Here is a 15,338-nt window from a genome sequence, read left to right on the forward strand (position 1 = left end):
CCTCTCTTTTGCTCAAGGTCAACTGCCATCTGCTTGGAAATCAGCCAACATCACCGCTTTGCACAAAAAAGGTGCAAAAACAGATCCTAGCAACTACAGACCAATCAGGCTTCTCCCAATTATTAGCAAAGTCATGGAATCCATCATTGCTTCGGATGTGAAATCTTTCCTCTTCTCCAATGGCTTGATCTCTGATCATGAATTTGGTTTCAGACCAGGTCACTCTACTCTGGACATGCTGCTTCTGCTGTCTCAACAATGGATGGAGGTCCTCAATGCCAAACAGGAAATTAGAGCTGTCTCCCTCGACATATCACGTGCCTTCGATACGGTCTGGCACCCCGCTCTGCTCACCAAACTCTCCTCCTTTGGTATCCATGGAAATCTCCACGCATGGCTGGCGGACTTCCTCTCTAGTCATAGTCAACGTGTGGCCCTGAATGGGTTTCTCTCATCTCTTCCTGTTCAGGCTGGAGTTCCCCAAGGCAAAGTTCTGGGCCCTGTGCTTTTTCTGGTCTTCATCAATGATCTCTCTGACTCTCTTGAAAATCCTCTCTATCTCTTTGCTGATGACTCCACTCTCTGCCGCTCCATTCCTCATCCCTCAGATCGGCAGTCTGCAGCCTCCTCACTCTCTGCAGACCTGGACAAAATCACAGACTGGGCAAACAAGTGGAACATGTCTTTCAATCCTGACAAATCTCACACTCTTACGATGTCTCTCCGAAAAGACCGACTGGACAACCCTCCCATCTACTTTCTGAATAATCCTATCCAAGAAGTTCTGTCACTTAAGCTTTTGGGCACTATCTGCCATGATCTTTCCTGGGAAAACCACATTTCCAAGCTGGCCTCCAAAGCCAGTCGCCGACTGGGCATCCTCCGTCGTGCGAAGTCCTTCCTTGGCACACCTGAGCTCCTCACCACATACAAGGCTTTCATCCACAGCTCAATGGAGTACTGCTCTCCCCTCTGGGCTGGTGCTCCTGCCTCACACCTAGCTCGTCTTCACGCTGTTGAAACCAAAGCGTTCAGAATCATTGGAATCTCCCGCGATGACGCTATCTCCGAGGGCCTTTCACTTAATCACCGCAGGCAGGTTGGTGGTCTTTCCGTCTTCTACCAACTCCTCTCCGGCCTTGCTCCCCCAGCTCTCTCTGGGCTCTGTCCCCCAAATATTCCTGCAGGTCGCACAAGATCTGCCTGCAACCCTCTTATGGTTAAGGGTGTAGTACTGGTGAAAAATTGAGAAAACTATATAGGTACCTTTGAGAGGCCTTTACACAAAAACAAAGTCAAGTTAATATCTAGTTTTCAGTTTTTCTTGAAAGATATAATCTTGGCTTTAACTCAGACCAGTTTCAACGCTTATTTGTCATATTACATGCATATAATTTGCATAAATTAGACCGTCAATAAAAAACAAGGAAAAACAAAGAACACATTTCTACTTCTATCTTCTATGTCACCTATCATTCTTTTCACACAAAACTTGGTACATGTATTATACATGTGTTACTCTACTACCTGATGAGAGGATTTTGTGGAAATTATGTCAAATGTTCACTAATTAGCTAATTATGCCAATTACCAGATAAAACTTGGTTGTCCTTCAATAAATCCACAATGGCTACTCCTATCAACAAAAGCCTTCATCATTTTAAAGGAAGTGATATTCTGAATATCCTGTCCAAATTTCAGCCCAAAAGAATGATGCAAATTAAAGTTATAACAAATTTCATGCAAAATATTATATTGAATTGAATTGAAATTTGAATTTTTCAATAATTAGGGGTACTTCTATGACCGCACTCTATGACCTCTAATAGCATGATTCTTGTTAATAAGACGAAAAGGAAACTTCAGCTAAAAAAAAAAAATCAAAAAAAAACATCACCTGTTCACCAGTACTACACCTTTAAACTGCCAAAATCAAGACTCTCTGCTCACCTTCACTCCTTCATTCCTCTTTTCTCCCGCCTCTGGAACAAACTCCCTCACTCTCTTCAATCCCACTCCTCCCTCCAGGTCTTTAAAACGGCTGTTCACCACCATCTCTTATCTTCCCCAATCCAAAACCTTGATCTTTTCTACCCCTGCTAATTTCACCCCAAATCCACTTTTTTGAGGTGACTTTTGACATCTTTCCTGGAAGTCCTTGGTGTCCTTGCGTTTGATACCTATCCTGCCTCCCCCCAGGCCCTCTCCCTCCAAAAACATCTCCCGATGTCCCTGCTCTCAAATGTTGTGTTTGTGTGCTTCCTCCCCTTCTCTCCCCATCTTGTCGACCGCTCCCCTTTTTATATACTTTGTTTGCTTGTTTGTTTGATTTGTTTGTTTGTTAAATGTTAGCTCTTTCACGAGCCTCGACTCTGTATACAAAAAAAATAAAAAAAATAAAAAAACTTCGTTGGCGATGTTCCTAGCATGATAAAGTTCAGAGAAGTAGTGTTTGAGTGAGGCTCTGATATCTTTTTGATCATGCGTTATCCTTCCTTCATATGGGAATAGAGCCTGTGATGGATGCTGTGAAGAGGAACAGTTTGAGATGGTTTGGTCATGTGTTGAGGAAGGATGAAAGTGAGGAAGGATGAAAGTGGTTCAGAAGAGTGATGGAAATGAATGAAGAAGGAAGTAGAGGACAGGGAAGACTGAGAAAGACTTGGCTAAAGATGGTCGAAGAAGAAATGCGGGAAAGGGGGTTAACAAGGGGAGATGCAGAAAATAGGGCAAGATGGAGAACATTGTCATGGGGACCGCAAGGCTAACCCCCACTCTTGCAGGGAAAATGGCCTTAAAATGCCTGTTGTTGTTGTTGTTGTTATCCTTCCTTCCTTTGTTCTTACTGAAATAATCTGCTGACTTCTCTTTGTTTGAGTTTCCAGTCCAAAAAAGAACTTAGAGGAGGTATCCAGGTGACACAAGTTCTCCATTCGGAGACAAATCAGCGCTCCTCTGGCTTGCTTTGCACAAAGCCCAGCAAGAAGAGCTTTTTCCTTTGCCAGCAAAAGGTTGGTTCTTTTATCACTGGAGGCCGAAAGGTTGGACTGCAAGATAATATTTCTTTGGAAACCAAGGATTGGAGGTGTGGAAGAACATTAATTAATTGCGTACTTAAGCTTCATAAATACATATATTAATCAGCTTTTATTGTGTTCTATAGAACATATTGACTAGCAACTATTTACTCAGAGCTTTTCATTGACAGGTCATAAATAATGCTAAAGGCAAATGGTTGCTACAGCAACCTGCCTGCTCGGAAAAGCTTGCCACCGTTTGTAACTCTTGAAAACTTTCTTATCTTGGAGGATTGAAGGCCAAATCCGTGTTGCATGACGTGCTCTACGCCTGGTGAGCCGATAATTAAAATTACAACGCATACTTTGTTTTCCAAAAGGACTGTCTGTGAGTTCGTAAAACTTTAACTGTATACTCAAATGATTTGGACTATAGAATAAACATTTTATTATAAGTAATATTTTGTATAAGCCTAGAGAAACTTTCTAAAACTATTTTTTAATAAGTGTTGAGCTCCATGCAAGGTTACACCGGCACATCCCACTAAAAAAGATTAGATAGTTGCCTTGCAACTAGGCTGGAGAAATACCGTTCTCTGGGGTATCAAATGGATTGCACACTTTATTTCAAGTCAACACAACTGTGGGTTATGGGAATGTTCTGAGACAAAATGGGAAATGTGTTATGATATAACTGTGTTCTCCACAATTATTGAAAATAATTGTACTCTCTGTGATCCAAATCCCCTCTCCAAGCTGATTGGAGATTGGAGCCACCATGTGTTCTTCTTAAAAGCCATATAACTTGTTGTTTTGAAGTGTAAAACATGCCAGGTGCTTTGTAACAACATTTTAGACACTCCGAGCTTTGTTTAAAGAAAGAGGGTTAAAATAGTGTGCTGAACCCCTCGACCATCGATCACAAAGGAACTTGCAGTACCATGGATGGATCCAACAGATGGCGCTGAGAGACCACGAATCATTGTTAACTTGCATCATGCTCTATCTTGTTTCTCGGCCCCCCAGATCTAGTCTCCTCCCCTCCTGGCCCTCTCCTCTGCCCTGACCCTCTCCTCTTTTCTCTTTGATCTGCCCACTATAAAATAAGCAGGGGGAACAAGTTACATGATTATTATTATTCTTTTTACTTTGTCTGTTCATTGGATGTTGTGTTGAGATTTTGTATCAAGATTGTGGTGTGCTTTATATTATCTTCTTGTAACCTGGAAGTGAAGTCTTTACGTTTCATTAAAATCAGTCAATTATCTTAAACAGTTTGGAAGGAACCCTGGTGTTGGGCTAGCGGCTAGGGTGCCAGCTGAGGATTCCTAGGATCCTGGGTTCGTAATCCCAGTCGATCGCTGAATTAACGCCAGGGGGGTTGACTCAGCCTGTCATCCTTCCGAGGTCGGCTAATTGAGTACCAGTTCACTGGTAATTCCCTGCTTGTCATAAAAGGCGACAAAAAGGGTTGGCGACAGGAAGGGCAGCCGGCCGCAAAACATTGCTTCAAAAAGGAGACCAAAAAACAACAACAACCACGGTCCCCGAAAAAGGCCAACCCCCGCTTTGCTGGGAAAAATGGCCTCTAAAGGTGTTTTTAAAATATTTTTATCTTAAACAGTTTGGACATTAATTATTTTGAGTTTCCTGTGTCATTCAAGGCTAAATTAATTAGTTCCTCAACAGAGGGCATAGTCATATTTGGTATGGTAAGCTCCATATTGTTGGCAAAAAGATCTTATCTGCACTTTGGCGTTGTCCCACCATATCCCAAGGCGGGGGAAGGAAGGTTTACGTTGGAGCAGGGCTGTCCACAACACACGAAAGGCATCAACAAACAGTTGGTCGTCCAAAAGGCTTGCATTGAAGGTCCAGTAGGCAGCACGACGACTCCGAACTGGTGGGTGAATACGAAGTGTGACCATGTGATGGTCTGAGAAGCCACTCGGGACAATGTCCATATTTCTCACAACATTCAAAAAAACACTATTGATGTAAAAACGGTCCAATCTTGCAAGTGATAGGTGGGCGTTTGAACACCGACACCACGTGTATTGGTGGACAGAAAGATTGCAGATTCTCCACACATTGACAATGGAATACTTAGACAAAGTTCTCAACAGAGACACCGTGCTTGCTGGGTGAGGTTCCTCTCCATTACGATCAATGGCGGAGTCCGTCGTGCAGTTGAAATCTCAACCCAAGCAAACAAGTCCGTTAAAATCAATGTGTTGCGAGTGAGTGACTCGTACACACTATTGTGCAAACGTTCGTTTGCCATAGCTTAAAGCAAAGCAAGGGAAGTTTAAGTTAAACAAAAGAAATCTGCTACACGCAACCAGCAAGTGGAGGAAAATGAATATAAGGAAAAAAGAGGTAGGTAATGAGGAAGATAAACCACCGATGAGCGGCATACAAGGCTATAAGAACATGGTAGATGAAACGCGGGCCTGGAAACCAAGGGTTTCAAGAAGACCTGCGAAGCACTTACCATGTGCGCGCTCTTTCTCTCTCTCTCGGCTCAACAAGGAAGGGAAACACGGGGAAAACTTCATAAACCCGTACAAGGACACACGGGAGCGAAATGGGGATAGGAAAGACACCAACACAACACAGTACTCACAGCTCCTCACACAGCCGCCACAATGCCACGCCCATGTACGAATTACCAACGACCAGCAGGGGGCGAGAGAGAGAATGAGACAAAATGAGAGAAAATGAGAGAGAAAGAGAGAGAGAGAGAATTTGAACACCGTTTATTTCCATAAAATGCACAAGCAGGTCAATCCATACAGCAGAGGGAAAAGCAGAAGTATTTACAAGCAGGGGGAAGAGAAAAAAAACAAAGCTTCACACTCTTGATGCAATTCTTAAAACATTAGACGAGTTTCGAGTCCTGAACCACACACAAGGAAGGCCTCGTTAATGCACCATTCCCATTCAAAAAGTTCAACATTCTCGTTACTCATATGGTAATCAAATTTCAGCCTTATTCTTGCTGACACCAGCCCTTCAAACATGGGAATGACGTCATGACCAGAACATTTATCAATCTTAATTTTTCTTGACTTATAAATTGCATATTTTGTAATGGCAATCAAGAAATTCAACAAGGCACCAGCATTTTTACAAGAAGAGGTAAAGGGTACACCAAAAATAAACATATGCAAGGTTAAAATAAAAGATGATTTATAAGAAAGGTGTGCAATCACAGAAAATAGAGGTGCTAACCTCCTTCACTGGACATATGCATGAAAAAGATCCTCCTCCTGCTTGCAGAAGGGACAATTTACAGGCACCGAGGCATTAAGGTGGTGAATAAAAGTGTTTGCGACAAGAGCCCAATGTGTTAGCCTCCATTGGATATCCGCTAGGAACCCATAAATGGGTGAAACAAACATATTATGCCACAGTGGAGTAGAAGGAGACCCCGGCCCTAAACGTTCTGACCACAAGGCCACACACGTCGCTCCAGACAGGGATGAGACTTCTTTGCCCCTCACGAGTTTAAGGACACCAGTCTTAGTTACTAAGTGAAAGGGAGAGGGAAACCCATCATCATTGGACTGGACAGAGGGCAGCACCTTGATTTTGGGGAAAGATAGCCGAAAATCTTTGACAATTCCAGCCAATGTTTAGCTGCCTGAGACATATACAATGATGATGGTGAGTCATGCATGGGTGTGCCAATCATGGCTGCTGTGTGTTATTTTAAGTGTCCATTTTAAATATCCACAGCCGGCGTGTCCATGGACGCGACCGGAACAAATTGGTCGTCCCCCAACATTAACCCGTTCTGCACAACGATGTCTGCAAGGCTTACGTGTGACACGAAAACCACCACTTTGTGGTTCATTCGAGACGCAGACCGATGTTATTCACACCGATCAAATCCTCGATTGCAAGTAGTAGTCCTGGCCCTGCCATAGAGACCCGTATACATCTCTTTAGGCCTAGAGTTTGACAGTGGATTTGAGTATAGGATACCCCTAGCTTCAAGAATCTACTAGGTGGAAGTCTGAAATTTGTAGCATAAGCCGGAAAACGGCCATTTTCCAAGATGGCCTCCATGGGGCCATTGCCAAACAAGAAATACATATAAGTTTTGATATAAATGTAGTAGAGGGATGATTTTAGCGTCTATTTTCAGGTTTTCAGGTATGTCCAACTCAGTGGTGCCATCTAATACTAGGCAACATCTAATAGTTTGGTAACTAGGCAACATCTAATATTTTAGATGTTGCCTAGTTACCAAAATCCAAGATGGCTGCCACCCAAAGTTCATAAATCATGAAAACTAGCATAACTTTTGATAGACACATAGTAGATGGATCATTTTTGTGTCTGTTTCTAGGTTTTCAGGTATGCCCAACTCAGTGGTGCCATTAAAAAATATTTTAGATGTTGCCTAGTTACCAAAATCCAAGATGGCCACCACCCAAAGTCCATAAAGGATGAAAACTTGTATAACTTTTCATAGAAATGGAGTGGATGGATCATGTATGTGTCTATTTCTAGGTTTTCATGTATGCCCAACACCGTAGTGCTATCAAAAAAACATTTTGTATGTTGCGGGAGGGCGGTATTTTAAACAAAAATTTGGATGACTTCCTTTAGAATAAATAGGAGGGAAGAAACAACAACAACACATTTGACCAGAAGTGAAAAATCACTGATAAGGGACCTGATATAATGCATGCATAACATAATTTAAGGTAGTTATATCAATAGTATTTCAACAATTTGACATAACATTTCATCTTTTGAGTGTTTATATCATATTTTTAAGGAAAATTGACACATTTACATATTATCGCCCATCCCAAATTGTTAAAAATAATGTCAATGCCATGAGAAAATTTCAATGCGGCAGTACATGTCACAAGGTCAATGATGATACAATGACATGTGCACATGAGATGCAGAGGGCTCTGTGTGAGAAGAAAAGGTCAGAAAAGAAGTTTGCAGAGCTTTTTGAGAAATCTTCAGAGCTTCTGGAACAATTTCAGAACTTTCTCAATGAGTATTGTGCGAAATCTGTGGTGTGTAAATACTTGCAATTGTTTCAACACATAGCTAATGTCATAAAGCATGCCGTTGCAGCCGATCGAGAGGGAAACTTTCCTCTTCACATGGCTACTGTGGAAGCATCCCTTCCGATCTTCCGGGAGTGCGATTGTCTCAATTACCTCCGCTATGGCACATTCTATCTGGAATCAACAAAACTCCTAGAAGCAACTCATCCTGAGGTTTTTCGGCGGTTCATGAGTAGTCAGTTTGTCGTGAAGGATCAAGCTGCTGGCTATTTCAATGCTGTTGCTCCAGATATGAAGCTGGAACAATCAATACAGAGATCATCAAAGAGTGATGGTGGCATTGTTGGTCAGACAAGAAATCTGGCAATCATGGTTGAGTGGCAACTTATATTCCATGAAATTCTTCTTATCTCAAACAATTTCAGGGAGATGATGAATGATATGTCAATGAATCACAGCGAATCAACAAGAGTTCATCATGAACTCACTGGTCGCAAAGCTGATCAGCTCAACAGAAATGTAGCAAGACGTCTTGAGTATGTAAGAGATAGAGGCAATCCTTACATCATTGAGGTTCCAGTTGTCAAGCTCCACAACCTCATAACAAAGCAGCTGGCAGATGATGAAGTAGCAGTGCGGCTGCTTCAGATACAAACAAATGGAGATCGATTGATCAGGGAATTCCGGAAGGAGCGGTTTCTGCAGAAGACGAAAAAGCTCTCCTTCACCATATCAAAAAGAAACCTGCCACAAATGGACTACAAAGTTCCCTCAGAAACAACTACTTCTTCTGTTACAGTTTCCCCCACAATGATGGCAGCAGCTCAGCGTGACATTGAGATTGTGAAAGAGCGGGGCATGGCACTCAACTGTATCTATGGCCATGATATCCTCCCCATTTCAGCAATATTTGAAGGTGACCTCCCCTCCAAACCAAACAAGAGTGCACTGATTGCTGATCTTGAGAAATATCTAATGGATGATGACATGCATTTTCCTGGGGGAGACTTTTCCGTTATCATAGACTTCATGTCTAAAATTCGGTCATTTCCTAACTTAGGATCCTTTGAAACATTCAGAAATGCAATTCGCTGTGTCCTATCTGCAGGCCACTCAATTTGCTCCAGGACCAGCCTCCATGTTGTATTTGACAGTTACCTTGAGTCATCAATTAAAACTGGAGAAAGACTCTGTCGTGCTGGAGGAGTTGGGTCTGTTGACCTCACTGAACTCACTGCAGATGTCCCAGTACCACAGCAACTTGACAAGTTCTGGACATCACCAACCAACAAAACCAAGCTGCAGCAGCTTGCTTGCCAGCTGGCATCAACACCCAAGCTCATCAAGCTGACTGTTGTGCTCAGTGGATGCATCATGGATGAAGAAGTTGTGCCAGCACAGTTGCTCCATTCAGGGAGGTCATCATCACCACCATCTGCTGAAAACTTCAAACCTATTAAAGCATTAACATGTAATGTGGAGGAAGCTGATGATCGGCTAGTTCTTCACTGTGCATGGGAAGTGGATCAGGGGACGAGTCGGCTGCTTGTGATCTCAAATGACACAGACACAGTAGTGCGTTTACTACACTTTATCCCTCAAATGCGAGAGAGGGGTCTTCAAGAGTTGTGGGTAGAGTTTGGCTCTGGGGAGCACAGGCGTCATCTACCACTACATATTCTTGCAGATAAATTGGGAGTAGTACTGTGCAGAGTTATAATGAAGGCTTATATCCTAACAGGTGATGATGCACTCAGCAAGATTGGAACCAAACATGCATCTCTCTTATGTGAACCACAGAAGTACCTGGCCAATTTTGCGGAGTCCAATCAGTTAACTGAAGAGGTTATGAAGAAAGCGGAGGAGTATCTCGTTCATGTGTGGGCAGGTGCAAAGTCCAAGACAGCATGTCAGACCTTCAATCAGCTTCGAGTGGAGTGCCACATTCGTGCTACAACACCAAAGCCCCTACAGTTGCTACCCCCTACCTCAAGTGTCATCCATGGCCATATTCACAGAGCTTTCTTTGTTGTGCGTAAAGTCATGTGCCTTCTTGATGACAACCACTTGACTCTAGATCCAACAAACTATTGCTGGTGATTTGATAATGACATTCTCTTGCCTTCCAAATGTTTGAATCCGTTACCACATAAGAAGCTCATCATCTGCAAATGCATGGGAAAGTGTGATACAAAGCGATGCCAATGTAACAAGGCTGGTCTAATTTGTGTGAATTTTTGCCACAGACAACAAGGTTCTGTGTGCCAAACTAAGGAGGCAGCAGCCAGTGATTCTAATGTAGTTAGTAATATAGTCATTTACTAGATAGTAATGTAGATACATGTAGTGTAGTACATTACACCTTGCCGTTGATCCACTATTGGGATGTGACATTTTTATTTTTTCTATTCTCAGTAAAAATGTTAAGTAATTGGACCATCATATTCTTCTTATTCATTCATTGACTGCAGAACATTTGTTACACCACTGGGGAGCATTAATTAATTTTTGTGCTATGTCATATTAATTTGCCATATTTCCTCCTCATTTTTTAATTAAAGTTATGGTCAAGATTTTGATGGGAATATTTTAGACCTTAATACATTTTTACTATTCCATCAATAAAACATTGTGTGTTCCTTACTTATTTGACTGATCTTTGATTTTGGTCATTTCTATAAAAAATTTCATGATTGATGAATTTAGGTGGTGAACATGTTGGGTTTTTGTGATGAGGCAACATACAAAATGTTTTTTTGATAGCACTACGGTGTTGGGCATACATGAAAACCTAGAAATAGACACATACATGATCCATCCACTACATTTCTATCAAAAGTTATACAAGTTTTCGTCCTTTATGGACTTTGGGTGGTGGCCATCTTGGATTTTGGTAACTAGGCAACATCTAAAATATTTTTTAATGGCACCACTGAGTTGGGCATACCTGAAAACCTAGAAACAGACACAAAAATGATCCATCTACTATGTGTCTATCAAAAGTTATATATTAGTTTTCATGATTTATGAACTTTGGGTGGCAGCCATCTTGGATTTTGGTAACTAGGCAACATCTAAAATATTTTTTGATGGCACCACTGAGTTGGACATACCTGAAAACCTGAAAATAGACACTAAAATCATCCCTCTACTACATTTATATCAAAACTTATATGTATTTCTTGTTTGGCAATGGCCCCATGGAGGCCATCTTGGAAAATGGCCGTTTTCCGGCTTATGCTACAAATTTCAGACTTCCACCTAGTAGATTCTTGAAGCAAGGGGTATCCTATACTCAAATCCACTGTCAAACTCTAGGCCTAAAGAGATGTATACGGGTCTCTATGGCAGGGCCAGGACTATAGAACATCGTCCATTTGTACGTCTTCTGGTGAAACGAGGGAGGCACAGCCCGTGCTTACGCGATAACCCCTCATCACTAACACGATCAGCAGTCCTTTGACTATTTCTATTAGCCATTTCTCGACATAAACTAAACAAACTAAACAGTAACAATATTTAAATAAGGTTAAGGAACTGAAAATTAATTAAAGAAATAATCGGCATGATATAAATAAACCACGTTATATAGAAAGGTGGCTAACCGTTACCATGCTGTCTCTCTCTCCCTCTCTTGTCTCAACACAGAAGGGAAACAAGGAGAGCACTTCGCAAACACGTACAAGGACACAAAGGGAGTGAAAGGGGGATAGGAAAGACCACCAACATAACACAGTAATCAAAGCTCGACACACACAGCAGCCATGATTGCCACTCCCACACACGACTCATCCGCGACCTGCAGGGGGAGAGAGAGAGATAGACAAGAGAGAGAGACAAGAGGAAAAGGGCCAGTCAAAGGAGACCAATCGGCACTCTGACCATGACTGCGCTGCCCTGACGAATCCAGGCAGCAAGGAAGAATGGAGAAGATTTGGTCGCCAACTTGCATTGGGAGGTAAAACCACCACGACGAGGAGTCCGCGATAGTTTTTTTTTTTTTTTTTTTTTGTATACAAGATCGAGGCTCGTGAAGGAGCGAAGACTAGTTGTCAGTATCTAGAAGTAGTATGGATAGGGGTACTAGATATTGGAATGATTGCACAGGCTTGATGGGCTTAATGGCCCCCTCCTGCATTTAGGTTCCTAATAATTACTTTTAAGTCGGAAGAGAAGTTGGGAATAAGTCGGTCAGACAATCCCGTGCAGATAAGGGCTCGGGGACATCGAGACTGACGTCACCCTTGGCGAAGCTGTATTTTCCAGGAAAGTGTCCCGAGCCTTTGTTCTGTATTTGTACTTTTAGACTCTTTCCAGTTGACAACTCGATCTTTATTCTAAGCAAACCATACAGTAAATATCTATGGGATGTACTAAAATGATTAGTGTTGATTTTTGGTGGTGGTGATTGATGATATAAAAGCCTGGGTTAAGAAACAATTTGTGATACAGGTTTGTCCCTCAGAACCCCATATGCATGAATAGTATGATAGAAGGATTCTACATGGAAAATAACTGGTTGTGATGCGGCTGATGCCATCTGCTCTGCTGTTTGTGCAACATCTTTACATGGAGCCCCTTGGTGAGCCAGTCATCCAAAGGATAGCCAAGTGGGCCATCGGGTTGGTTGGTTCCTGCGCCCCTTCCATCCCCCTTCAACCATCACACCGATAAAATAATAACATTGGGGGTCGGGGGGGAGGTGCAAGGGATGGGAGGTAGGGAGAAACCCTTCTATAACCTGCTTCTGGAGATAACAACCAATGGGAGAACTGAGTATTTCACTTTTCCTTCATCAACTGAGTCGAGATAAGTTGTGATGTAAATTGAAGAGACTGGATGTTTAAATCCAACCAGAGATGAGCGCAATGGTCCAGATGGTCATCCATGCATCCAAGATGATGTGTTGATGGCGAATGCCGTCATTTCTTACAGTGGTCGAAGACTCACAGTTGCTGTAAAGGAAGAATGTACACGGGAATTGGTAGCATGTCATATCCATATATTTTTCAGATATTAAGATTTTAACTAGTTAATCATGAGGATCAATAACATTTTCGTTTCAAATGGCCAGAGTGGCCCAAAGTATTGAACTCAACATTATAAACTCTCCTCTTCATAAGAACAGCTTGTAACAACAATCACAGATTTGTATTAGTAAAGTGCCGAGGCTTGTGGAGGACCGAGAACACAGAATAGATCAGGATGTAACAGAGGGAAAATAAAATAAACTAGAGAGTTCATAGAACACGATACCCCACGTTGTGTTCAAGTATAATAAAGTATAATACAGTACTTCAATTTTAATACAATTATGATTTTGAAGACCGTTAAAAAATCCAGAAGTTTAGTGCTACTGAAGCAGTCTTACATACATCAGCCCTATACACTGTGTAAAGTAGATATCAATGTAACCAGACCTTAGCTGTTCATTACGATTCTTCTGTGAATGCTCGATGATTCTCGGTTTTTGTGCCGGTCGGCGACTTCCATGAATTATCGGTGCACGGATTTCATTGGTTGAACAAATGTTTTACGTTTTTAAAAAAGTTGTTACTTGAGACTATTTGGATGATCGTTTTGAGATGACCGTGATAAGTAAAATCTTACTATAATTCACCAAATGTCCGTCTGTCCATTCGAAGGTACCGCAAAAATCGCTGAACCGATCACAACGATATTTTGGGTGGGTATTCCTGGGAGCCTGGGAGTAAAATAGGCTATATTGTTTTTCCAAGTTTTCCAAGTTTTCCAATTTTCCAATTTTTCAGTTTTTCCAAACACAATGGAATAATATTTACCAATATGAACAGTCATGTGGCTTTTGTTGAAATTCTACAAATACTGTTTAGATTTTGATGAGAATTACAAACCTGCAGCGAATCCGGAAGTGAACAGATGCCGGCAATGCGCGGGTTTGATAATATCCAAATACAACCGTCATTCATTCGTAATGGTACGTTAAATGGTACGTTAAATGGTACGTTAAATGGCCGGGTGCCGTTAAACGTTAATCGTGTTAATCATTTTGTTAAAGTATCAATTGATGATTGGAATTGAGTGAATACAATTACGATTTTGAATTCGTAATTGTGTTCATCCAACCATACGGAACTTCACATCAGGATTTAAATATTTGTTTATGTCACGAATGTTGTTAAAAGCTTATTTTTTTAAACGAATGTTATTTAATTTGTGATTGGAGTTATGATGTTTCGAATGAAAAAAGAGATATCGAGTTCAAGTGAATGACAAAATGCCTTGACGGTTTCTACTTTTTCAACGTGAATTCGTGGATTACCATATGCAGATTTGCCATTTACTGGGTATAGAACACACGTACCTGTTTGTTTGCGAAGGGTACGTTTTTCATGGAAGTCCTTCACAAACTTGCTGTCCATGTCTGACGTGCGACTGAAGGTGCTTCAGGAATGTGGAATTTATTGGTTTCATGCTTTCGCATTCGCCGTTTCTGTATTATCTGTTTGCTTCTGGCCTCCCACCCATGCATAGCACGGGTACCTCACTAGTACTTATAATGCATTAATAGCAAAAACTGTTATAAACTCCCATGATCCTCGACGTCACGGGTTCCGCCATCTTGATGCGAGCCATGCGGTCGATGGCTGATGAGTCGTGGACATTGGGACTCGTCCGTTATCGCTCCCGTGTCCATGTAGCTCGCACTGGGGGGTGAGTGTTGCATTGATTATGCTACGGCGTAATGTACAGGCACGTGAAAAAGTAAGTACACACCATGTAAAGTTTTGACTTTTTAAACATATTTCAACATACAGCTATTTGATCTTCATTTCAACAATATTGATAGATAAAGGTGATATAATATAACAAATATAATGAAACATTTACATTTTGTAGTCCATTGTGTAATTTAAATGAACATAAATGCAAATTTCGCATGTTGAAAAAGTAAGTACACCTCTACATTTATCACTACTTCAAATACCTAAAATTAGAATCAGGTGCACCAGCTCAGGTGCAAATGATTAGAACGTCGTTAGGGAAGATCTTGGAGGAACTTGTCTTATTTAAACCTCAGACATTTAGTTTGGTTTGCTCTTTGTTGTTGAAGTGTGTGGCGTCACCATGCCTAGATCAAAAGAGCTCTCTGAGGCCTTCACAAAGAAGGTTATAGATGCCTACGAGTCTGGGAAGGGATTTAAAAAGATCTTCAAACAATTTGAAATCAATCATTCGACTGTCCGGAAGATCATCTACAAGTGGAGAAGATTCCAAACAACTGCCAACTTGTTCAGGCCAG

At 41.6% G+C, this 15,338-nt stretch overlaps 2 protein-coding genes across 2 annotated transcripts in view; both read right to left on the reverse strand.

Moving 5' to 3' along the window:
- LOC137418107 (uncharacterized) overlaps nt 1-15,338 on the reverse strand; it is a 51,361-nt gene that overhangs the window by 16,431 nt on the left and 19,592 nt on the right. Inside the window, exon 2 of the mRNA XM_078786259.1 lies at nt 12,911-13,011. The gene's annotated coding sequence lies outside the window, so the exon portion shown is untranslated. The remainder of the gene's footprint in view (nt 1-12,910; nt 13,012-15,338) is intronic.
- LOC137418094 (meprin A subunit beta-like) overlaps nt 10,199-15,338 on the reverse strand; it is a 73,092-nt gene continuing 67,952 nt past the window's right edge. Inside the window, exons 11-12 of the mRNA XM_068104056.2 lie at nt 12,911-13,011; nt 10,199-10,221 (exon numbers count right to left, since the gene is read on the reverse strand). Coding sequence (XP_067960157.2) covers nt 10,199-10,221; nt 12,911-13,011 — 124 coding nt within the window. The remainder of the gene's footprint in view (nt 10,222-12,910; nt 13,012-15,338) is intronic.

Source organism: Myxine glutinosa, chromosome 11 (genome assembly GCF_964187855.1).
Source record: "Myxine glutinosa chromosome 11, kmMyxGlut1.1, whole genome shotgun sequence".
Lineage (NCBI taxonomy): Eukaryota > Metazoa > Chordata > Myxini > Myxiniformes > Myxinidae > Myxine > Myxine glutinosa.